This window comes from Poecilia reticulata, linkage group LG9 (assembly GCF_000633615.1).
Source record: "Poecilia reticulata strain Guanapo linkage group LG9, Guppy_female_1.0+MT, whole genome shotgun sequence".
Taxonomy (NCBI): Eukaryota; Metazoa; Chordata; class Actinopteri; order Cyprinodontiformes; family Poeciliidae; genus Poecilia; species Poecilia reticulata.
Window position 1 is genome coordinate 25,014,492 of NC_024339.1, and position 25,368 is coordinate 25,039,859.

General features: G+C 37.8%; 1 protein-coding gene across 2 annotated transcripts in view; it reads right to left on the bottom strand.

Moving 5' to 3' along the window:
- The window catches only part of LOC103470450 (drebrin-like protein A), a 40,187-nt gene extending 17,233 nt beyond the window's left edge, over positions 1-22,954 (bottom strand). For both annotated transcript variants that reach the window (XM_008418906.2, XM_008418905.2), the window contains exons 1-3: positions 22,570-22,954; positions 2,345-2,400; positions 2,074-2,186 (exon numbers count right to left, since the gene is read on the bottom strand). In XM_008418906.2, the coding sequence (XP_008417128.1) occupies positions 2,074-2,186; positions 2,345-2,400; positions 22,570-22,661 (261 nt within the window). In that variant the 5' untranslated portion in view covers positions 22,662-22,954. The remainder of the gene's footprint in view (positions 1-2,073; positions 2,187-2,344; positions 2,401-22,569) is intronic.
- Between the last annotated feature and the right edge of the window lie 2,414 nt (positions 22,955-25,368).

The window sequence follows — 25,368 nt, forward strand, 5'->3', positions numbered from 1 at the left end:
GGAGCGACGAACTAGATCTGAATTATGGCATAAAAACAGAGAATCCGACGCTGAACAGTGAAAAATCAACACATGATGTGAAACACATGACGATTAGGCGGCGCAGCAGGTGATGAGTGAAGATTACTGATGGTCAATAAACGATCAAATAAATCTAACAACAGGAAAGAAACTAAAGTGGACATAGCAATAAACCAAGAGAGGATAATACTAATCAAAGGAAACTAAATGGAAATAAATGAAGAACAAAATGCAAAAATAAACTAAGAAGCTAAAGTAAATACAGAAGAATAAACTGTATGGCAAGACCTTTCGAGCAATAATTAATACAGAGGACTGTATGGCAAGAATAAACAGACACTATTTCCAGATAAAAAGTAAAATAATATTGTTGAAGTGCCATGGGTTTGTTGAGACCACATCTAATACTGAGAATAAATATATTTTACAAACCATCACAGTAAATAACTTATCACTTATTTATGCTTTTAATTAGATTTTATATATTTATTTCTTCAATATTATTTTTCATGTCAGTGTTAATGTCATGAGGCTGATGACTCCATGACACTTTCAATTTGACTCATTAGGATTTGATTAAGAACCAGATTTGTTCTTTGTAATTTCTGTCCAGTAAAACTATCAATCTATAAATCTATAGACAGATCTATATAAAGATATAATCCATGTTTCTGTCTCATATTTGTATGGCATTAAAAGGACCTGGAACTTTTGTTTCTCCACTGAAAGCTCTGGTTTGCACAATAAATGACCTGTGGGTGAAATTTTATGGATGATACTCTGATGTCCCATTCTCCTGAAGGCAGCACAGAGCTGCACCACCAGAAACTGACAAACACTGAAGAGAAGAAGAGCTATGATTAATGTAGTTACAGTTCTATCCATGTTTTAATGTTGCAGAGCTCAGTCGTTTTGCAAAGTTTAAACTGGCATGTTGTACATCTTTTATCTGGTCATTTTGTGGAATATTTAACAACTAGAAAATGGCACAGGATAAGGATATTTTTTCCACTCTGATTGTCTGCTGTTATGCCTACCAATTTTAAGATGAATGTTCATTGCATTTTTCATAGACACCTGTGAAAATAATTTCTATTCCCATGGCTTTTTTGTTCTCTGGGAAATTATTGTTGGTGATAAATATAGAAACAAGCATAATATTAATAATAAAATAGTCAGTGCAAAGTAGCCTTCAAATTCTTTGGTAGGGGCAGTGAGGGACCTGGATAAAGGCTAGGGGTCGCTGGGCCGAAAAAGGTTGAGAAACACTGATCCAGTGGATGCGTAACTCCAGCCTCTACTGTAGCGTCTATTCTATGCGCTTTATAATGCGATGCGCCTTATATATGAAAAAAGTTTTAAAATAGGCCATTCAATGAAAGTGGGCCTTATAATCCGGTGCGCCTTATAGTGTGGAAAATACGGTAATTTATGTGATAAATAGTTACCAAAATGCCAAAAAAAAGTACATAAAATTACATTTTGGTACACTCTACATTTTCCAGGGAGCAAACACACAGAGGTTAATGACAATGTAAGCAACACTAACCAAACAAACTCAGCTAATCACTAACAGAGAATGCTGAACATTCTTTAAGGTGAACACTTTAAATAATTTTGTCTTTGTTTCAATATGTAAAACTCCACATGCTCTGTCACACACTTGATGTGATATCATCTTTGCTTGTTAAATAAATTAATCGTTGATGACAGCACATAGCTGGAAGGCCAGAAAGAAATATTTTGACTATTATGAAAGAGGAATCAGCTTAAATCGGTATCGACAAGTTCAGAGTTTTAATATTAACGGGTAATTTTAAGAGTGGCAGGTAAATTTCCCAACATAGCTCTAAATGTTCTCTCTACAAGAATTTATAACAGCCTAGTAGGTTTTCTGTGTGTACAGTTTATGCATTATGTAAGAACTTTGGAATCACTGTAAATGTCCCTGTCCAAGATTAAGGAAATTAGTCTAAGTTCATTCTTGGGCAAGTCATTTGTGAGTCTTTCACTCGTCTTAGTGCATGTTTTATGATAATTGATGCAACTCACCCAGCTTATCAAAGCAATCCGAAGAGCTCCTCCATCCATTCCTCCCACTTTACACAGTCCATATTGAGGCTTAGACATGTGAAACTTTTCTGCCAGTTCTGCCACACCGCCCGCTGGAAAGGGAAAGGTTTAAAGAAGGAAAAAGCAATATTATTCACATTTACTTTTAAAGTACACCACTTGTGGGAAACAGGGTGGTGCAGTTTAATTTTTTTTTACAACACTAAATTAATTTGTTTTTATTACTTCACAAATTAACAGTTCACTTTACCTCCTGAGTCGGCCAGTTTGAGCTTGTTGGTAACCCCTTCATATGTAAATAATGCCCTGTGAGCATAAGGAGAACAAATGAAGGTTAGCTACAAAGAAATGTGACACAAAGCCACAGCTGACATGTCAGTAGATTTATCCAGAATCTAAAGCTTCTTGCTCGTGAGGAGACTTAAAACTTTAAAGCTTAACATTGTTCATTGCAGTATGCACAGTTAGTCGCAAAAGAAAAACTTTTTTTTTTTCATATTGTCAAATTACACCCAGAAAATGCAACAAAAAGCTGTACATAATTGTGAATTTGAGGGAAAACATGAAGTTTGCAAAAAACATCATCATGGATATCATGGTTGATGTTGTGGAGAAGTCTATAGCAGGGTTAGGTTATTACACAAAATCCCACACTTAGGGACGTGTTATAACCGTGGTGGACCTACAGAGATTCTGCTGGACTTGGAAAGTCCTATTCAAAGTTCACCACAACCAATACACATGATACAGCAAATATGTAGAAGATAGTGCTCTGTTCTCCCGAGACTTAAATTTAGCTATATTTGACCCGCATGGCATCAGTCTTTCTGTCAACTCATCTCCTATGTTCAGACTGGAAACTCCCATCCCCACAGTGGTGGTAGGACCATGCTGTGCCAAGGCTTTTCTTCGGTAGAGACAGGGAAGCTGATCAGGGTTAGTGGAAAGATTGCTGGAGCTAGATGGAGAGGAATATTGGAAGAACAAATGATATTGGCTGCTTGTGACTGGCTTAACCTTCACACAGGACAATAACCCTTAATAAACCAGCAAAGCCTCAATGTAAGGACTTAAATCAATACCTATTTATCTAACAGAAAGGCTCAAAGTTTAGATCTATAGCCAATTAAAAATCTGTGGCAAGATATAAAAACTGCAGTTGGATCCTCTTCAAGAGTGAAAGAGCTGCAGCTATTATGCAAATGAGAATTGACATCAACTTTAGCCTCTGGATGTTCAAACTGGTAGAGACATAAGACTTAGATGTAATTGCATTAAAAAGAGGTTATAGAAAGCTTTGACTCAGAGTGGCTGGATAGAAATGCATGCCACACTTTAGAGATTATTTGTAAAAAAAAAAAAAAAAACTAAAAAAACAATAATAATAATAATAATGTATCATTTTAAAAGTTCCTGCGTTTTATTCTTTTGAAATGTCCATCTCTGTCATTTAACATGCTGGAGTCAAAATAGTGGTGAGTGAGGAAACCTCTACATTATCCAGGGCAAACGCACAGAGTTTAATCACACACTTAGTAATGCTAACCATGATAATTATTTAACATAGGATGTTAAAAATACTATGAAATAAAAACATTAAATAACTTGCAAATTCGCATGCATAAAATAAGTTTATATTATATTTATATTTGTATTGATATATTTTCCTTTAAATTCATAATTCTATACTAACTTATATTGGCACAGTAAAACACAAAAAACTTTGTGCAGTTGTAATTTGACAAAATGTGCCAAAGTTCAATGCTTAAGCAATCCATTGTAGTGGTGCACACAATAACTATATATTTTTTATTATATGTATATAAAACTGGAAACACGAACTTTCTTCAACTGCACAGAAGCGACAGTGACACAGTAGAAATTTCTGTGCTTTTTTTTAGTAAATATCAAAGACATGAAGCTACACTGAAACACAATAACCAACATTCACAGAGCTTTCTTCAAACTTGGATGGCTCCTCGGTGTGAAACAAACACAACCAGCCCTGCTTAGAGCTCTGAGGTTTTAGGCATTTTGCAGGTGAAAACCTGTCCTACCACACCCTTCAGTCAGTCTACTGTCACTGTGGCAACTCAACTTAAGATGTGTTTTCATGAGACCATTGAGACACAAACTCTATTGCTTAGTTAAGAGCACTATAATTAATTTGTTTTGTAGCTGATGCTCCAAGGCAGATTTGAGTGATAAAGAAGACAGAGTGAAAAAGAGGCAAAGAAATTACAAGTTCAGCATTTAAATCAACTAGCTACTCATTAATAGCTTTGTCTTACATGATTTACATGAGTCCTTTGAAGAAGACAAGTACAACTTTGACCGGATGGTCTAAAAGTGAGATGAAGTGACTCATCTTGCATGAGAGTACAAGAATTTGAATGTGACCAGGGTTGAATGTGTGTAAATCTTCTGCCTTGTCAATAACATCTGGAGCAGGGTAGAGAGGGGGCCATAAGCAGCCATTACAGCAGGTCAGAGGTGAAAGATGCTTGTGTGAGAATGTGGGATGTGTGTATGCAGTGGGAGGAGACAACATTTAAAAATGTGTTTGTTGGCTACTGACAAACTGGACAAAACAGCAGAAGTTTAGCGTACAAGTTGTTAGCACGCCCGTTATCTTCATCTATAGATCACTCGGTTATGTATTTTTCTAACACAACAAACCTGCCTTTGTTCTCTCTTTCCATTGAACAAAGCACACAACAGGTTAGTGCGCTGAGGACACACTAACCATATTGTGCACCCTATTCATCATGTTGCATCCTGGTCAAGTGCATGAGTGGGCAGGACAACAGTGTTCATTTATTATTTATTGTCCTTGTAATGGAAATGTTTACAAGGTTTCTATCACGTCACCAAGGTGAAGTGCAAACCTTCTCTGAAGTCTGTTCAGTAAAAACTTTGCAAATTTATCCCTAAAGAAGCACACTGTCTCTCTCTCATGAGGCTGATGAACTCTTAGTTTCCTTTGGGTTTAATTTAAAGTGGCAGTGTAACACAGGAAAAGTATGATAGAGTTATACTCTATCATACTTTTCCTGTTAATTATGGGTCTCTTAACCCATAATTAAGAGACCACTGAAAACCCCAAGAACTCCACTGAAAACCTCCTGGTTATTCCACCAAATATTGATTTCTGAACTCGTCCCAAGTTAAAGCATCAGTGTTGTTGTTTCTAAATAATCATGAACTTGTTTTCTTTGCCTTTTTTGAGGTCTGAAAGCGCTGCATCTTTTTCGTTATTTTGACCATTTCTCATTTCTGCAAATAAATTATACATTTTTGCTTGGAATTTCATAGACATGTTGTCAATAGTTCATAGAATAAAATAATATTCATTTTACTCAAAAATATACCTATAAGATGTAAAATCAGAGAAACTGATCATTTAAAGTGGTCTTTTTTTTTCCAGAGCTGTATATGATAACTCACATAAAGAGCATATTTTCTCTACAAGATGCTGTTGGACAAAAGTAGAAAGCTGGAGGAAAAGAAAATTATCAAATAAAAATTAAATACGTCCATTAGAAAAACATTTATTTTAAAACAATTGTACAATTGCTGCATTCATTCGAAACCGAGGCACTGGCCTACAGTGATTCTTGAGAATAGGGACTAAACAGGTCCTATGGATAAAGCACAAAATTTGAATAAAATATACACAAAATATTATTTTTTCAAATATCTGACTAAACTAACCTGGGTCATGTGAGCACAACAATGTATATTTTCCAGGTATTTGCTGAATATTTTTTTATTTTAAACATTGTAGTCGGTGGATGATACCTGTAAAAGTTAGCTCTGGTTAGCTTAAGTTATTCTTTAGTTTTTTCTTCTTTTTATTCCTAAGTTGCTCGTCACAACCATGATGTGTCAACACCATAACTGACAATTTACAAAATTTTGGTGAAATTTTGTGAAATAAAAGCTTAATTTTGGTATATTGTAAAGATTTCATGGACCTGATGAGCTACAATATGGCCTCCTTCATAATAAAATTATATAAATTGAGGTAGTTTGGCTTTTTGTCAACTCCGTCAGAGTTTTTTGTGACTCTTTCAGTGAAATTGTTGTCAAATCTCACTTAAATGTGCAGTTAATTCATTTTAATGTATTTTACATAAATTGCATTACTTCACATGTATCAAGTTTTTCATTTTACTCACTAGTTTGTCACCACCTTTAGTTCTATGTCAACTCCATCATGCAGTGTCAACTCCGTCAGATGGACTTTTTGTTGTTTTTTGTTTTAAATAATATTTATTTTGTTTCTTGAGAAGAATTTGTCTGTAAAATGAGTAAAAATATCACTAAGAGGGTCATTAATTTTTTTTTTTTTGGTTTTGTTTTTGTCAGATGGTGATGACAACGTTCTGGGTCAGATCAATTAAAAAATATATATTTTGTTTTTAAATGTTGCAATTGGGAGCCTGTACCTTAGCATCTTTACATTTCCAAAACATTATTTGTCATATTTGCATACATAAGGTTGAGAAATAACAAAAAAAAATTATGGGAAAATTAAAACCCATTTTGTCCCTATTTTCAAGAATCACTGGCCTAAATGTATGGATCCTTGGTTCTCCAGTGTTCCTAAAGGTCAGTGTTCACAAGGAAATGTCACTGTCCCTCTGAGTCCAGCTCCATGAGCTAATTCTCCACCCACAGGGCGCAGGCATGCAGTTGACAGCACAATGAGTGTGGGGGGGGGAGTTAGGTAACTCCGTGTAGTACATTGTCTGATATAATTACAACCTTCACTTTGTTCTACCAGCCAGATTTTGCAAATACAATAAACTTTGCATTGAAAGCATTAAGGGGCAACAGTTGAATTGTTTTAGTCTTTTAACAAACAGTTATCAAGTGTTTAAATGTGAACTGTTTTCAAAGCCTAAAATCTTCAGTTATGATGGTAAATGTGAATAATGTAAAATATCTACGTCTAGGTCATTCTCAAATATGCCATGTCCTGGTATTGTTGAGTAAGTTCCCTATGTTTTCTGATTAAATTATTAAACCTCTACCATGTTCATCCTAAGTTTCTATCTACCTTTTGGCCCTACATGCAACATGAAAAAAAAAATCATGACAATTACCTTCACAACTCAGTAAGCTTGTGTGCAGAAGACAGTGGAAAGAAACATGCCAAACTCTGTTTTGTACTTAATAACTAGTTTTACATGACATCATTTGTATTTACATTAGGATACAGTCGATGACTGTATGAGCCACTTTTCGTAGAACGGTTTCCTTTCTACTCTTTCGGTTAGCTTCTGGACACAAGGCTCTGTACATATGTGTCTCAGTATTGATAGGTTGGTATGCTTGTTATCTGCACCAAAATGCATCATGTTGTTGATCCATTTTGTCTTTTAGTGGTTTAACTCAAACATTTGAAATCTGATGAAACTCCATGTCAATCACACTCAAATACAGGCTGTTTTCATAGTTGCACCCTCTGACCGCCCCATTGCTGTAAACCTATCTGACACAGCTGTATTATGGCATTGTCTGCTAGATGAACTACAGTGCGCAATAAACCAAAGAAAGCTCTGGTGTTTGCATCGTGCGCCAGTTTTATCGCTGCAGTGCCATGGTAGCATAAGCAGCTTCAGAAATTGTAAAGTCTCCTAAGCTAATAGACCAGATAGGCCCCTCCACACACATGGAGGGAGCAACAGATGGGAAAAACAGACTCTCTTTCTCCCTCTACTCCAGCCCACCTCCAAATGCAGCCAGCTATGACTTCAGAGGGAGGAGAAGAGGAGAGATTTGAAAAGTAGAGAAAGAGGCCACCATTAAGGGATGTGAAAAGAGGAGCGGGGGGCAAAGTAATATAATAATATTAAACGTAAAGTTTTCAAAATAGTATGTTCTACAGGTAAGATCTCGACATTGTTACCACAGTCAGAAACCCGACACAGCCATGAAAAAGAATAAGCACTAAAAGGCATCCAAGCAGTTTATAAACACAGACATGCTCCCACACAAAGGGAAATCTGCTGGAATTTTGAGTCGGTTGCAATTGCAGTGGTTTGTTTGGGGCTTTCAGACCCTTCACCCCCCCCACAAACATGTTATGATCTATCATTTCAAGATTAGCAGAAGCAGACCTTGTCGTTACCAAATCAAACATTCCCCTACACCAAGGCTGCATCCACTTTGAGTGTGGTAAAACACAGGGCATGCTTCTCTTGTTATGTAATTTCAGAAGATTTTTTTTTTATCCTACCACTTTAATAACAGATAGGGATAAATCCTTGGACCAGAGACAAAATTGTGTTGTTTTGTTTTTGATATTTACATATCAGTCTGATCTTTACCAAAATTTTATTATTTTTCTCCTTCTGTGAATCATCTCACAGTTATGTAGACTTTCAAGGAATACAGCTAGTCACCTTTTTCTCCAAGAAAGTTTTCTATTTAGTTCATAAAACTCTCTCTTTAGCTCAAAGATTATCTATTAATTTCATTCTTGCATGCAATAGGGATTAATGCGCTTTTGTTCCCTTTACCCCCTTTCAGCTCCCCAAATCCTCACTCTCTGCTCAAAGCTGACCTGTCTCCTGTTTCTATTTTTAGCTCGTCTCTTAGTCTACCTCTCCGTCTATGTTGCGTTGGGGAGCCCGTAGACGTCCCTGTAGCACAACTCACTCATTTCCTCTGTCCAAACATGGACAAAATAAGTCTAGCAAGAGCTGACTGCTTAAAAAGTCATTTTTCCTTTTTTTTTTTTTGCCACTGAGCTTGTTACTCATAGAGTCTCTAAAGAGCGGCCCCAAAGCTTCACACATTCCTACAACAGTCAGAGACATATGGAGACTTATCAGGAGGGGTTGTGACTAAGAAGGAAGTAATAAAATAAATGACTTGGAGGATATAACAAAGAGAAAGAGAGTTACAGATGACATGTGTACATATTTATACAGAAATATTCTGTACATGTGTATTCTGTGGAGTGAAGTATCACAGGTAATATTTATACTACATGTTTTTTTTTCTTCTTTTTGTCCTTCTTCCCTTTTCTAACTATGGTAGTACGGAAAATGGACCCATCTCTATACACTTACTGGTGGCTGCTGTGACTCAGAGGAAGAATATTGGTCTTACAAAAGTAAAGTTTTGGGTTTGATCCAAGCTTCCTCCTGCACGTCGATGTGTCCCTGGGCAACACACTTAACCCCAAGTTGCCTGTTGATCTATTTATTATTGAATGAGCGTGTCTGTGATTGTGTTTGCGAAAGTTATTTGGTGAATGTGGCTCTAGTGCAGAGGTACTCAAATTTTGTTATTCTGCATCACTTAGTTGCATCCCTTTTCAGCACACCTAAAGCAGATGGCTAAATATCTTCAGCTCTGCAGAGGCCTGGAAATGAACTATTAATTTGATTCAGGTGTGATGGAGCAAAGAGGCATCTAATGGCCCTTTTCAATCAATGTCCACTCAGGTACCATGGAACTGCTAACAGTTTCATGGTACCAGCCTCCTTAGAACCTAATCACTGAAGTTCTAAGCATGTGGAGTCAGACTGAAAGCATCAGAAGATTGTCGGTCTCTGATTGGCTGGGGCTTGGTCACCCAGAGTGACTCCCTTACAATGAACCAACCCGCCATTTGTTGGTTGGTTAGTGGAATAGACTTCAATCCACTTGAGGATCGGTAGCGGAGAATGAATATTGCTATTCACAGACGCATTCAATCTGATTTTCCTGAGCTTTCGGCTCATTTACAATGAAGAATAGGCAGCAATTTCAGAGTCAACAACTTTTGGATTAAATTGCAATAAAATATGTTTCTATAAAGCACTGACACAGGGCAAAAGCATGCACTAGTTACTTTAAAAACTAGGTTTTAATGTTGCGTAACCCCAAGATACATGGTATATAAAGGCAGCCAAAATGCTTAAAATGTTCCGCAGAGACAGGTTTGGAATTGTTTGTTTTTTTTTTGTTTTTCTTTTGGGTCGGGGTTACGGGAGCAGGGAATTAGGCAACAAATTTTAGAACCATCAAACTGAGCATACATCCTATCCAGCACTTCAAACTGCTGAAAGTGTGCAGTTTCCTTTTGGGGGGTCTCGTTTTAAGTGGTGAAACTTGGATGTCAAAATGATGTTTATGTAAAAACCTCTCAGGACTCATTATATCAGCAAGACATGATGTGAAGAGTTCAGACAGGGCTCCTTCATAGTACTGGCACTGGAGCTTCATTGGTTCAAATGTAACTTTCACTGTTATTAATATCCATCGCAGGTGTTAGATTGAAATGTACTGGTGATTAAAATACCAATGATTGTGGTACAGAGGGCAAGAGGAACTGCAACCAAGTTGGTTTTATTTCTGTTTGTGAGTCTTTGCCTTATTTCAGGAGATATCCCTGAAATCCCTTAAGATGTATTAAGCACTGATGTGGTTCATAAAACTAAGAATAATATCCTGCTGCTGTACTTTCTAGAGAAGACAATCCTTGGAAAACAGCTTGAGGAAAAGATTTGTTGGGTCAACAAAATAATAAGAACATCCTATGATACAATCCACCAAGCACTGCACATGAACCAGCACATTCCCTTTTACAAATTGGCTATACAAAACACGATGGCAAGGCTCTAAAATGGGTTTTGTAAAGTTTAATGATGTAGTAAAGAGTGCCTTCAAGTCAAAAATAATAAATCCAAACAATTTATTATGATTCTCAAGTATTGCTCTATCAAAAAATGTATATTAGTCTCATTTTCATTGTTGAAAGCATACATTTAAATCAACCTTGCACAAGTAGTTTCACATAGAAATTGTGATACAAATAAGTAATCTTTCATTTGTGACTCATCTTGCCACATGGGTCTTGCTAACATGGCAACAGCAACAAACTTCTCCATTTCTATCTATAAAATAGAGAAGACTGAATAAATATGAAAAGCTTATGAACTGAGGCACTGTTCTCACTTCTGAAGTGCATTTTTATATTACATACCGGTAAATTTTTAGCAAAATATATTTGTATTTTTTATCTACTAAAACGGTTAGGCTTCTAAACTCAGAACAGTGAGAGCAGCAAAGACGTTATTGGAACATTTACATTTACAATGACTTGAAATACATAAATATATCATATATAACACTGTTCAAAGAACAAAAGAAACAGCATATCAGCACACTTAAGAGTTTCTGAAGAGATTTTCAGGTGAAGTAACATTTTCGCAGATAAAAATCATCTCCCAGTATACTTTATGTTGATTGCCTTTTTGATGCCGGGGACCATTTGCTCAGATCCACCCTGTGACAAACACTGAGTGATCTGTATAATAGTTGACAGGGTGGAGGACAAATCAGACTCCCTCTGGAGACTATTACAGACCACTGAAACTATTTGGCCCTGAGAGAATAGTAAATAGACAGCAATATGACAGACATGATGGGGAGGGGGGGATGAAAGAACAAAAAAGTGACAGTCAGTTAATTGAAGGAAAACTTGGTTAAAATGTAAACAATAGATTGCATACAATATCAGGCAGTGGGGGTGAGGAGCTAAAGGGCAGAACGGACTGGTTGGAATGCTGAAGGATGAGGGGAGGGAGGAAAATCTCTGTTCTCAGCAGAACACGGAGCCAGAAAAGTTTGGAATATGACAAAGTAAACAAATAAGTAATTAAATCACTGCCAAGGACCAGTGAGAGAAAACAGCCCTCCCTTTGCTGAGGCAGATGGAAACAAATGGCAGGGTGTGCGGGGGACCGAGAGGGTCAAGAGAGACAAAAAGTAAGCTACTGTTTTGCGGATGTCAATCCACACAACAATTTCGGAAGAAACGCAGACAAAACACGCCATCGACGGCAGATGAATGACTCAGAAGCAAGCACTGTGTTATCAGATGACGAGCCAAAGTGTAGACAAACGGTGGTTCCAACAGCTTCATGTTACGGCCTTGAAATAATCCACAGATGACATGGAGTGGTCACAGTGTAAACAGAGCAGCTCACGTTTCGACTGTACACCGAGCATTAGCATTCCTGTAGCTCTGATATAATTACAACCTTCACAAAAGATAAGGGTGTGTTATTGTTGAGTAGGTGTGTATGTCTTGTATATCTGAGGCACAACCTCAAACACACATGGAAAACATTTAATTATGAGAAATTATAAAAGATTAGCCAAACAAGTTTAATATAAACTGACAAAACTGTACCCTTCCCCCTTTTTTTAATCTCATCTTGCATGCAAAGTGACCAAAATTGTTTTAAACCATAGAGGCTTCAACAAAAAGACATAGAGATGCACAAGTCAGAGTTTACATGCTTTTATCAGCTGATCATCAGTTGATCAAAGGGAAAATTTGATTTTGGTCAACAGCTGATTTCTTGGTTCATCTACAACATGTGTGTCTCCCACATGGGTCAAAGAAGGTTTAAAAATATTTTAGGTTTAAAAACATGAGAAATTTCTACATAAAATCGTGGAAGAGGTTCACTGCCATTAGGGCCTGAGTTTAAAAAGTTATATGATGAACAAGTGAAGGGAAGGAAACCCATTCAAGAGTTCCCACTGAGAAAAAAGGATGAAAAGCGCCAGAGAATGTAGACAGGTATGAATGGAGGAGCACCTCTGGCCATAGAATCTCAATGGGAAACAATCACCGTATATTGGTATACATATAAGGGGGCAGAGGAATATGTCATAAACAAGAGCAAATGATTTTATGAAAATAGCACAGTGTGGAGGTTAGGTAACTCTGTGTAGTACATTGTTGGTCAATTGAGTGTCTGAATTTGCTGTTGTACAAATTACAGGCAATGGGAATAAAGAAGAGAAAAAAATGATGATAATTCCCCTAAAATCCTGGTCTGCTGGGATCTATGTGGCATTTCCTGTTCATGCTGACTTGCATAAACACAAGAAGACCCCCCCTGTCCCCTTGCACCTTATCATAGTTATTATGTGCCCAGTAAAAAGCAGAAAGACATCTTATCTCCAATCGTTTCCTTAATGTGTCTCATTTTCTCGTCTTTGCAACCTCTCCATTCTACTACATTCTTTCTCTTTCTTGCCACTTCTTGACAAGTTATTCCTCTGTCCTCTCAAAGAAATGCCCTCCTCTGTCCCATTTTGCCCAACCTCAGCCTTTTATGTCCATTTCCACTCATCTCCCTCAATTCATTCGCTTTCTCCTGGCAAACAAACCCAGCTTTCCCATTGGGGTCGTCAGGACAACAGGACCCCTTCAGCTCTCAACCAGCACCCACTGATCAATCCCAACAGCCAGGCGAATAAACACGACAGGAGAAAGGCAGCTAAAGTTCTCAGGCTAGACAACACATTCAATGCAACTTTCCTGCAAAGTGGGAGTTAACCCATAAGAGTCCACAACTACAGCCGGGGAGCAGCGCAATAGCCATGGCAACGCAGATTACTGTTGTCAGAACAGCAATAAGAATGAGACATTGTGTATGTCCTTTTTAGACGTGTGCTCCGTCTGTTGGTTGGGTGCGTGCGTGTGTGTGTGTGCCTGCGTGCGTGCGCGTGGGTGTGCGTGTGTGTGCGTGCGTGCGTGTGTGTGTGTGGGGTGCGTGTGTGTGTGTGTGTGTGTGTGTGTGGTGATTTCATAATTGTGCAATTACAAGCAAAATATCACTGAATGATAGGTGTGTTATACTTGGCATAAACTGACAGTATGACAGAATGTTTCAGCACGCACATGGTTACTTGCACAACATTCTCTTTATTTTCAAGGCTTTCTATTGTACTGCAGTTGAACTAAATCCTTGTTACTCCACCAACTAAACAACAAACAGTTCCCGTCACTGATTTGGGTCAAATTCAAATGGATTGCAAGTTATAGATGAAAGTAAAAGCAGACAAAAGGGGGAAAAAAAACATGTGGGTTTTTTAACTGTGATTTGCATTAGTCAGCAACCTTCCAGGCATTTTCACTTAAAAAAGATTAACACTGTCAATCCTTGTTAAGGAACAATCACATTCCAGTCGAATCAAAGCAGGACTCATGATGCTGTCATGTGTGGACGTGCAAAAACTACAGGCTACCTAAGTTCATAAGTAAGAATTTCTAAGTTTCTATTTGCTGACCTCAGGATAGATGGTGACCGACACGGATGTGACGTCATTTACAGCTCAGAGTTCAGACTTTTATGTGAAATAGAACCAGCATCTTGGCTAAAAGAACTGGTTCCTCTGTTACTCTAAAGATTCACGCACGACAAATCTGCATGATTAGAAAATCAGTTTTAATGTACTTAATGTCCAGAGTTTTGTTTTTTGTACACAGGAACAGAAACTTTTAAAAGGATTATAAGACAAAACCACTCTGAGCTACAGCCTGGCGTTAATGAATTACAATAAACAGATCATTTATGACGTTTCTGTGTTAGATAGCAACAACATGAAGAAAATGTTAGTGTAATTTTTGTGTCAAAAATTTGGGAACATGGGTCCTTTGGTTCATTTCACACAAATACTTGTTTTACTTTTACTGTTTTTTAAAGAAAACCTCCACAAACCAGAACCTTATGAAAATAATTTTATAAGCCTGATATTGGGGAATGTCACATTCCTCAATTTGATTGGAGCCTCCCATTGAATTAGTACAAGAAAATCCATCTAATCAGCATTCTAGACACCAAATGATGCCAGCTGCACATAAGGCAAGGCAAACTATTCTCCATTATTTATCCAAAGCTTCTTCTGACGCCCTCTCTACTGATGATAATGCTGAATATCTTCCTTTTGTAACTAACATCATTGATTTAATGCATTTAATTTTAAGACAGACCTGTTTTAATTGGAGTAAGGATATTACTTGGTTCTTTTAAATCTCAACTTAAAACCCACCTGTTTAGAGTTGCTTATGGCTAAATTAGGGTTAGAGTGCGGGTTTTGATGTCTTCCATGTTTTTATGTCTTTAATGTTTTTAATTTCTTTTTCTTTCTTTTCGACGTTTTAATGATGTAATGTTTTTTGTTTTTTATTTGTTTTGAATCTCTCTTTCTCACTGTTTATTTCTGTTTTTATTTTAATTATGTAAAGCACTTTGAAATGCCTTGATGCTGAAATGTGCTATACAAATAAAATTTGATTGATTAATTGATTGATTTACTGCGTACCAAACTTGAATTTTTGCGCGTCAAGGAAAAACAAATAAATACAAGCTCCACAGACAAAGAGTCTCCCCGCATATCCTTTTCTATGTGAAGCAATAACACATTTTGTTGTGTCTACCACTGTTGGCATAAAAATTAGACATTTCCTTTTGGTACTGTAATAAACAAAATGCCTTTTGGGTTGAGTAATTTTGAGAATTCAATGTGCCATTAGGTTAGATGACTAGAATCACTAGGCGTATGTAGCTACAAGATTCTCATGGTATGATAACTTTGCAGCATCTAAAGTGGGGCTTTATATTTTACATTTTTTTCTATTTCATCATACCTGATGAGCTAATCCTCCCCATTTCAATCAACCATGTTGGAATATGAACACATTTAAAAGATGCAGGAAACTGACCCTTGTAGACTGAAGTTAGACACCCCTGTAAAAGAATATTACATATTTTGATTGTTCCCCTAAAAAAGTTCTAAAAAGTAAAACAAGTGCTTGACAAGCTAGCCTCCAATCATCTGCTTTACAGATACGACATCTCTAGCTTGCTAGTTGTAGCTTCAAAATGGCCTTGTCAAATTAAGAATGACGTTCATTTATTTTTTTATTTCCACAACACATTTGTCGTGAGAAATGTTTAATAGCCTTCCCCCAGCTGTCTCTGCATGTTACATACAACCAGAGACACCTCAGATAAATCTGGCACTTTCTCTCGCATCTCTTCAAAATAATGTATGTCAAAGAAACAATATTACAAGTTACTTTGATGTTTTCACACAGTAATTTTTTTAAGCATTGTTATACCATGAGCCCACAAACCAGGTCTAGGCTCCATAAATTTGGGAGAAAAAAAAAACTTTTAATGAGAGTAAAAACACAAATGTTATATCTCCTATATTATATCTGCTGGATACAGTTTCAAAGTTTCAATTGTTAAGTGAGCAAATTGTCAAAAGACATTTGACACCAAGTCAAATAACAGTACGGGAGTGCCATAAAGTCATGAAACTTTAATTGCACCCCTTAAAAGGCTCTGCGTGGCAGTCCCACTTTTGTCAGTTAGTGGTCTTCAACCCAACTGGGTACCCAAACATAAACATACACACACACACAGCACTAAGTCAGTATTACCATGTGGAGTTGTGTCTCATCAGGTCTGAAGGCTGCCATTACTCTGAAGCTTCATTGTGAGTGCCTAAATTAATCTAAACAATATTTAGGAAGGTAGAAAGCAGTTGTTAAATGATACGTTATGAAATCTGACTCCAAGTTTTTGCTAAGTTGAGAAACCCAGTATAATAGCCATTATAGCAAAGCTATCATCATTGTGAAAGAGGCCACCCACAGGCAGCAGCAGGTTGGTTAAAGGTTACAACCCACATGGTATGGTACACTATCTTTCAGTCTTTCAAACTGGAGATATGTGGCCTGATTACTTGGAATTTGTTATTTCCTTGCATTTATACCAGTTTTACAAGCCTAAAAAGGGAACGAGAATGACCGAATGCAAACATTAAACAAACAAGATATATTAAACTGATTTTGCGACTGCTCCACTGTGAAAAAAAATTAAAAATGAAAAAATAAACAAGAGCAAAAACATAAGCATTTTTTTGGAAATCAGTAGTGATCAATGTCACGTGGGTAGCCAGTGCCAGGTGTTGTGCAAGGAGCAAATACAGAGAGAGACAAAATCAGAGAGGGGCCTGGGCATTGGTTCAAAGTACACACTCCTTGACTTCCCGTTTTCAGTAAGCTGCTTTTACGCTATGCTGTTATTTGTGTGAAAGCTCAATCAGTCTGGTTCCATCGTCATGGTCGTGTGCTCAACTTCAGAGGCCTTGTTTTGACTAAATGGTGAAAACTAGAGATGTGCCGATCAGACTTTTTCCTGCCTATTCCGATTCCGATCACCCATGAGGGCCGAACACGGCTGATCACCAATCACATAGTTTTTTGGGGGTTTTTTATCATAAACACTACTGGTTACATTATGTGGAAAAAGGAACCATGAATTCACCTTAATTTAGACAAAAACTTGTTTTTAATAACTTTTTCCAAGAAAAAAACTAAACTAAACAGGCATTGTGCAAATTGTACTGCTATCAGTAATACTATCTTTAACAGACTGAAAACATATGAAGGCTCTGAAGAGGCTAAATAATGCAAAAAGTCCAAATAAAACCTCTCAACATTGCCAAAAAAGTCAAGTATAAAACTTAACAYTCAAAGGCAAATACAGGATCCATTACAATAAACAATCCTGAGTTACTGAATAAAAACTCTCTGATAGCATGGCAGCTCTCTGATTACTGGTCTGAGGGGCCCCTGGTTCCACACGACATCGCTCAGTATTTGTTGCTGTGCGTTTGTGCAGTGTGAAGGAAAGCGGAGACCAGCTGCACAGGCAGGCCCGCGAAATGAGATGCAGGTGATCGGTTTGTGTGATCGGCAACAAGAGACCGTGATCGGCGATCACCGATCATACACTTTTTCACGGAAATCGGCCGATTATGATCGGTGGCCGATCGATTGGCACACCTCTAGTGAAAACTAATGCTGTCTCGCCCGTTTGCAACGAGGTTATCTGTAGTATTTTACACAACTTCAGATAGAGATTACAAAAGAGTCTGTATATCAAAAGATGGTGTTAATATGACTTTTATTAAGAGGTTAATCTTTGTCGATAACTAGGGAACGGAGCAAAAAAGCAGAACCTGGGAGAAGAAGTTCAAAATATGGGAAGCTTTTTGATATTGTTTCCTACTATATAATCATAAACAGATGCATCAGCAGACACACACACACATTTTGTATTTCTTCCTACTATGCTCTCTTTATGCCCACAGGTGTATTTTAAAAGCAAGTAACCTTAAACTTTGTGACTCTTAAGGTATCAATTAATCATGCATGAGCCAGTGGAAATTTCTGGCAAGTAGCTGCAGCACACACACCCCAGGCCTGTGCTGAAATGGAGGGGCTAACACTTATTTAAAATGGTAATTTACTTGTAAGTGTTCATGGTGCTGGAGGAGAAAATAATGTCACAAATTAAAATGCGTTAGTCATCGGTATACATTAAGCCAACTCTAAGGTAGCCCTAAAGCTCAAATAGTTTTTTAATGTAGATTTGTGTCTAAAATTTGGATGGTGTGTTGTGTTTCAATATATGAAGATGATTTTCAGGATCTGTACACATAACAACTTACTCAAGCCAAGTTAAGGTCTTAAAAGTTGCCAGAGTTGCTTGAGGTAGAATAGGAGTGAATGCAATTGTCTGACTAATTACTATGTGATGACAGATTGCGCAACATTTCAACCCCCAAAAATGTTCATATTGAAAGGCTTTCCTTATGAAGTGTTAGATCCTTTCTGATCATTGGTAAACATTAAGCAATTATAAAGTGTCAATGTATATTCCAGTAAAACCACTTCAATAAATGTTGTTTCATTACTCTGGGTAAATTGGAAATATTTTCCCACCGACAAGAGCTAAAGAAATGGACAAAAGGGCCAAACACCTAGTTTGTTGTTGTTGTTTTTGGTTTCAGATTTAAACAATCAACCTTACATTTCAGAGAGAGGTTGTTTTTTGAAAAATCCTTATTTCAGTCATTGTACTCGACTATTTTCAGAAGAATGATTTGCATATTAAGCAGCATAAAATGATCGCCAAATACAACCTACACACAGGCGAGATTTGCACCTACAGGCGCTATACCTAACTGGTTACAAACCCTCTTTTTTTAGATAAATCAAAGACAATATATCAAGCAAGGATGCTTGGACAGACATAGCATTTTGTCTTAAAAATAAGATGACACTTGCCAGGTATGTGTGAGGTCCTAGATTTATATATTTCAGCTTCTTACGGACATATTTTGCTAATTTGCTGTTGAGGTTTTAAAGCCACATTCTTTTTTATGTTATGCTTATTTTACAGGGTACTGTTTCCTTAAAAGGCTGCCTCTAGCAAAGTGCCTAGAGACACAACTACTAATTGATCTGCTGCCAAGTTGTCTCTTTTAAGTTAGACATAACACTGACTTCATCACTTATGTTTGAAATAGTTTGTTTCCTTTTCATCCTGATTGATTGACAATCAGACTTATAGCTGCTTTCAGACCTGAAGTCAGATCTCTGATTGGGTAAAACATCACATTCAAACTGTGCACCTTCCAGTAGGATGTGCATTTATAAGGTCAGTGGCCAAGCTAACTTGTATTGGCATCACAAGCCAATAAAAATCTTTCCATTCCAAGACACTAAAGAAATATGTTCATATTTAGGGATTGCACAAAACCTTTAGTGCCACTGATTCACACAGACTATCTGAAGTGCAAATAAACTTTTTATACACACAGACATATTATATATTATTCTCAGAATGGCTTGACAATGTCTAACTTTCCAAGTCAAAATTCTCACTATGTGTTTTGGGCTTGAGACTCAACCAAGTACAGCATAATACATAATACAACCTACTTAAGCTTCAAAAAGACACAGCTTATGAAAACAGATGACTCAAAGAGTGGATTGTGAATGCATGTTTAAAAAAAAATATTGACATAAAAATGAAATTATGGGCCTTTGTGAGGCAGTTTTTAAAAATGAATTGCCTGAATAAGTTTGTGCAGTGCTGTCATTCCATCAGAAACAAATACAACTTCAACCATTTCATTTAGTAATACACTTTAAAAAACTGAGTTACACGGTGTCACTGCAATGAAATCATTAATGTACTTTATGTGCCTGTGCCTGACTACAGTAATCTCTAGTAGAGAAACCTTTCCACAAGCTTCACACACAGTTTCAATGTCCTGCAGAAAAGATGCATTTGAAGAACTCTGTCACAGTCCACAATATCTCAATATGCTAATTAGCCATTCAGAAGCATTGATCTCCCATGTGAGAAGCTTAGCATGACTCAAACTAAACTGTAATGTGTGAGCATACACTCCTTTAATATTACATGTTTAGCTCAGCAGCTGCAGGTCTTGATTTTGGGCCTCTCCAGGAAATGTATGCTTTCATTATTGCATTTAAATTCACCCTTGATGTAAAATCAAAATCTGAATTTCTTTTCCAGGCAACTATGGTGGTTTCCTGAACAGAGGATTACGCAATCACATGAAACCTGACGTTTTGCAGTTTATTTTTCTTCAGTTCTCTTATTACATGAACAAACACATAACACATGCACACAGTGCACGTTTCCAGCCCAGAAGGAACAAACTTCTTGGTGTTCAAAGAGAATAGGCGGAGGCCTTCAAAGCCGTACACAGAGCATGGAGGTCCGAATGAAGGACGCATTGAAAACGCTCCTCTTTTTTTTGGTAGCCTTGCTGACAAAAGCCCTGCTTCCCATTCAGAAGACAAGGTCATTAGATAATGCACACAAGGACCCCAAGGTCACACAGTGGGGGGCGGGATCCTTCAGTGAACCAAGCCTCTCACCCCATTCTAAACAAACTCTTCAGTGCCTTGAGACGCACATGTTCATGTCTACATTAAAAACATACATATTAGCTTGGATGGGCAACTCCTCAAACCTTAAATCCTTCCAAATCGCACTGAAAGACTGGGTGGAGCTTAAACATTGCCAAATTCCTTTCCCACTGCACTTACTCAGCTTGTTAAGTGATTCTCTCTGTTTTCTTCTTTTTTTTTCCTATTTTCAGACACCAAGGCTTTAAGAAAATGGTAATTAACCAGTGTAAAGTTCTTGCCATTTCCAAGAAAGACCTGCTCCGTGATTGCTTAATAAAGCAAACCCAATAGCAAAGTCAGAAAAAAAAGATCATCTTGCAGGTTAACAAGGAAAGTTCTGGAAAGCAAAATGTCCAGCGTCAGTGCATCACCCCGTTGCAATAAACCACAGTGAGCGGTAGTGTAGACTCAGTCTACAGAGGAGAATAGGCAGGTTAGACTGAGAATATGTCAAGGCAAAAGTAGCTTGAATGACTACTCATGACAACCAAGGTATGCTGAACAAACAACAAATCGTACCATGAATCAGACAACCACCATAGTGACACTCGGCATGGAGGTATCTTCGTTGTGCATCGTTTAAATGCCACAGACTACCAGATGTCCATTCCCGTATGACCACAGTTAACCCATCTTCAAATGGATACTACTGGAAGGATAATGCATAATGTACCAATTACCAAAGCAAAAAATCACCTCAAACTGGGATCTTGAAGGTGACAATGACTTCACTGTACTCCAACTGCCTCAAAGTTTCAAGCGCTCAACCCAATCACAAGAGAGTCACATCGTGGATGAGCAGCTGAAAAGTCTTTTTGAAGCTATCGTGTCAATATGGACATGATAGCTGGTGTCGATACGTCAGATTTTGGTCTGTATTTTTTTTATTTGTTGTTCAATGCAATACAAAAGCAGTTTGGGCAGTTTTGAAGTCCAAAGGAGATCTTACCCAGTACTACCAAAGTATACCTAATAAGAAATATGTTTTAGCATTCTCGCCGAGTAGAGGAGACATGTTTGTGCCTAAAGAGAACCCCACCCTTGATAAATGAAGTGTAAACAAGAAGAAAATGCAAAGAAAAATAGGCCGCTTTTGTTTGAAAAGATGGATCCATTGCCACAGTGACAGACTGACCAAGCTTTGGGACAAAGAGACAAGAGAGAAAAGCTGGAGCAAAGCGTCAGGTAGTCAAGTTACAACTAACATGCTTTAATATGCCAGCAAAAAAAAAGAAAAAGGAAAAAACACTACAATTCTACAAATATTTTTTGAACTCAACAGACACCATTTATTGCAGACATCTAGTGTGTGTGTGTGTGTGTGTGTGTGTGTGTGTGTGTGTGTGTGTGTGTGTGTGTGTGTGTGTAGCGTCAAGTGTTGCTTTGTGTGATTGTTTCTTCTGAATGCAGTGTTATCCGTCAAATTAAAGAGTCTCTCTCTGAAAAACGAGCCCAGTCAGAGATCAGCACCCCAGCAGAAACACGATCCCAGGAGCGCTCCCATCAGAGAGGCAGCAGTCCCAGATCGCAGGGCCACAGGGTGAGGCCAGCAGCAGGCTGCAGGCCAGGTGCTGCTCTCCCCAGCGTCAGTGCATCACCCCCGTCGCGATAAACCACAGTTGCACACATCTGCTACCGCTGAGCTGGTAAACATAGCAGAAGTTGCGTGCAGCTTCCTGAGTTGGCCACCGCTACATCTCTGACTGGATTAATTCAAATCAAACCTCCCCTTACGCAACTGTGTGCGCACACTCTCGTTGTGCACGACTGTGACACTATGAAACAACGTGAAGAGCAAGGAAGTTCCAGCAAAGGCATGAAAGTATCACTTTCAGACTAAACGCGTTAATAAAAAGTTTTACCAGTTGGTGGAGGAGCGGGGGTTGAGAATGTCCTCTTTGGCCGTGAGCAGCGACAGGCTGTAGGTGTCAAGGTTGACCGTTTGCCTGCTCATTATGGCAACAAAAAAAAAAAAAAAATGAAGTTCCCGGACCACTCCCGCACAGCTTCCAAGTGTTCACGGGTCCTGGTGTGGAGGGTGGGGGGCTTTTTTGAGGAGGGGGGGGGAGAGAGAGAGAGAAGGGGGCAATCTTATGGAATCGGCCACACAGTAGTTAACGATCGGCCACGAAAAGACGCTCAGAAAAAGTGTTGCAGATTCAAGGCGATGTAGTTCCAAACCAAGAGCGGGCGATGTGTGCGCACTCACAGCGTGGAGGAGAGGCTGTGACTGCACGCTGGTCTTTGTGAGGCTGGGTGGAATAAGTTTTCGCCCAAAGCCCCACCTCCTGTTGAGAGAGTGGAAAGCATAATGACTTCACTCGCTGGGTCGTTGGGAGGAAAGGTGCTCCGCTGCAAGTCAAATGGCAACATTAGCCGTTCATGAATTGTGTAAAAGCTTATCTATTTGCACATCGGTTGTTATGCAGCAGAAAATTTGAATATCTCGGAAATTTAATTGTTTTTATTATTATTATTATTATTATTATTATTATTATTATTATTATTATTATTATTATTATTATTATTATTATTATTTTGGTAATTCAGTTCTAAAGCTGAATCTAGTGTAATACTCATTACACTCGGACACTAAATTATTTATCACTGTTAATACTGACTGATAATGGTTTACAGATATTTAAAACTATAATATTACATACAATATTATATCTTATACAGATTTAATTTTAAAAAATTATTTTAAAAAAACAGTGGCTCAGCAGATGGTCAATGACACCCTCCACAACTCACAAAAGGTCATCACTAAAGAAAATGGACATATTCAGCGCTTTTAACAAAGAATATTAATGGCATATTTAGTGGACCGAGCAAATATAGGAAAACCTTTAACAAGTAACCAGGAAAACTGGAGAGGATTGCAAAGTCAGTTTAAGTTTGGAGGAGATGATGCCTTTCAAATTCAGTTCAAATGAAAAAAATAAAACACTTTATTGATGCCAAAGGAAAATTAAACACAATTGCAACTCATATTATTTTTTTAAAAAAATTTTAAACAGTTATTGTGTTATTGCTTCTGTTGTAGTCAGCTTTTCAAGAGCCGCCGTGCACACACACACGTATCCATGACATGGGCTACAAAACTATTGTGTCCCTTGTGTTTGCAGAACAACATGATTGTGTAGGTCTTAACATAACCATAACATAACTTCAATATAGTTTTATTTATATAGCACCACTTCACAACAAATGTCGTCTCGAGGCACTTTACAAAAAAAAAAATTAAAAATGCTTCTATTCAATCATACACACATCCAGTTGATCCTAGTTATCAAAAAGTGCAGTAGGAGAAAAAACTCCCCTTCAACAAGAAGAATCCACCAGAAGAACCGGTACAAGCAGCTATCTGTGTTGGTTTTATGTTATATTCAAAATTTCAAAAAAAAAAATTTTAAAATTAAAATTAAGCTGTAGGTCACATTCAATTAATCTATGAGATATCAAACTTTTCAGTAATATTCTCATATGTTTTGCTGTGCAGAATAAATGAGTGATTTTATTCATTTGGTTGTAATTGCATTAATAAAAGAGCTTTGTTAGAACAAATATGCTGTTGATAGAAGCTGCAGTGGTTAAAGTCCAGTGGTTGTGGTTCTTCTGACAGGCTTTCTAAATCCTTTCTTGTCTTTAAAATGGCCCCCAATGGGCCTTGGCAGACTGCAGAAAAGCCAGTTACAGAACAGGCTATTTCTCAACAAGCTGCAGAGAGGACCGATTTCATGGGAACTGGGTCTGATTATTCAAAAAAAAAAAAAAAAGCAGTCTCAGCTTTAAAGACCAACTGGGGGTCTCTTCAGTCACACACACTCATACAAGCTGACAACAGACTCTTAAAAAAAAAAAAAAAAAAAAGCAGTCTCAGCTTTAAAGACCAACTGGGGGTCTCTTCAGTCACACACACTCATACAAGCTGACAACAGACTCTTAGACAGCATTTGCACTACAGTCACACACACACACACTGTCCATACTGGTGCAGTGGGTCACTAGCGCAAGGGTTTTAGGATTGTGGATTATGTGAACGTCCCCTGAGCTCTTTAATTTGCTTAGCTGCCATTCTTAGATAATCCAGGAAAGATGCAGAGGATAAAAGTCACAGGTTTTTACACCTTGAAGTCTCATGCCTGTGTTATTCACAAGAATTGTTTCGTTTGCTTATTTTTCCGTTATACAGAACTTTTGATTTATGTTCTTCATAGTTCTCTGAAGAACATTGGTACAGACACAGCCCCCAGTGAAAGAAAAGCCTCAAATTTTTCTTTTAGAGTGTCTCGCAAAAGTATTCATTCAACAAGACAATAATATATAATTTTCAAGATATTTAAAAAAAAAATGACACAGCTGTTCTGTGAAGGCTTCAGAGGACCAACGGCTTGATGATCAAGCAACAAGGCGGACAGGTCTGAGTCAAAGTTGTGGAGAAGGTAACACCTTGAGCAGGCCATTGATCAAGGTGGTGACAGCCTCATGCTGCAGGGATGGTTTTCTTCAGCAAGAGAGGGAAACGGTTAAGAGTTAACGGAAGGATTGATAGCTAAAAACACATCAATCTGGAAAGAAAAACTGAAAAAAGGCTGGAAAACATGAGACTGGAGAGGAGTTTCGCTCTGAGGCAACATACAGTGACGTGCTTTCAGATC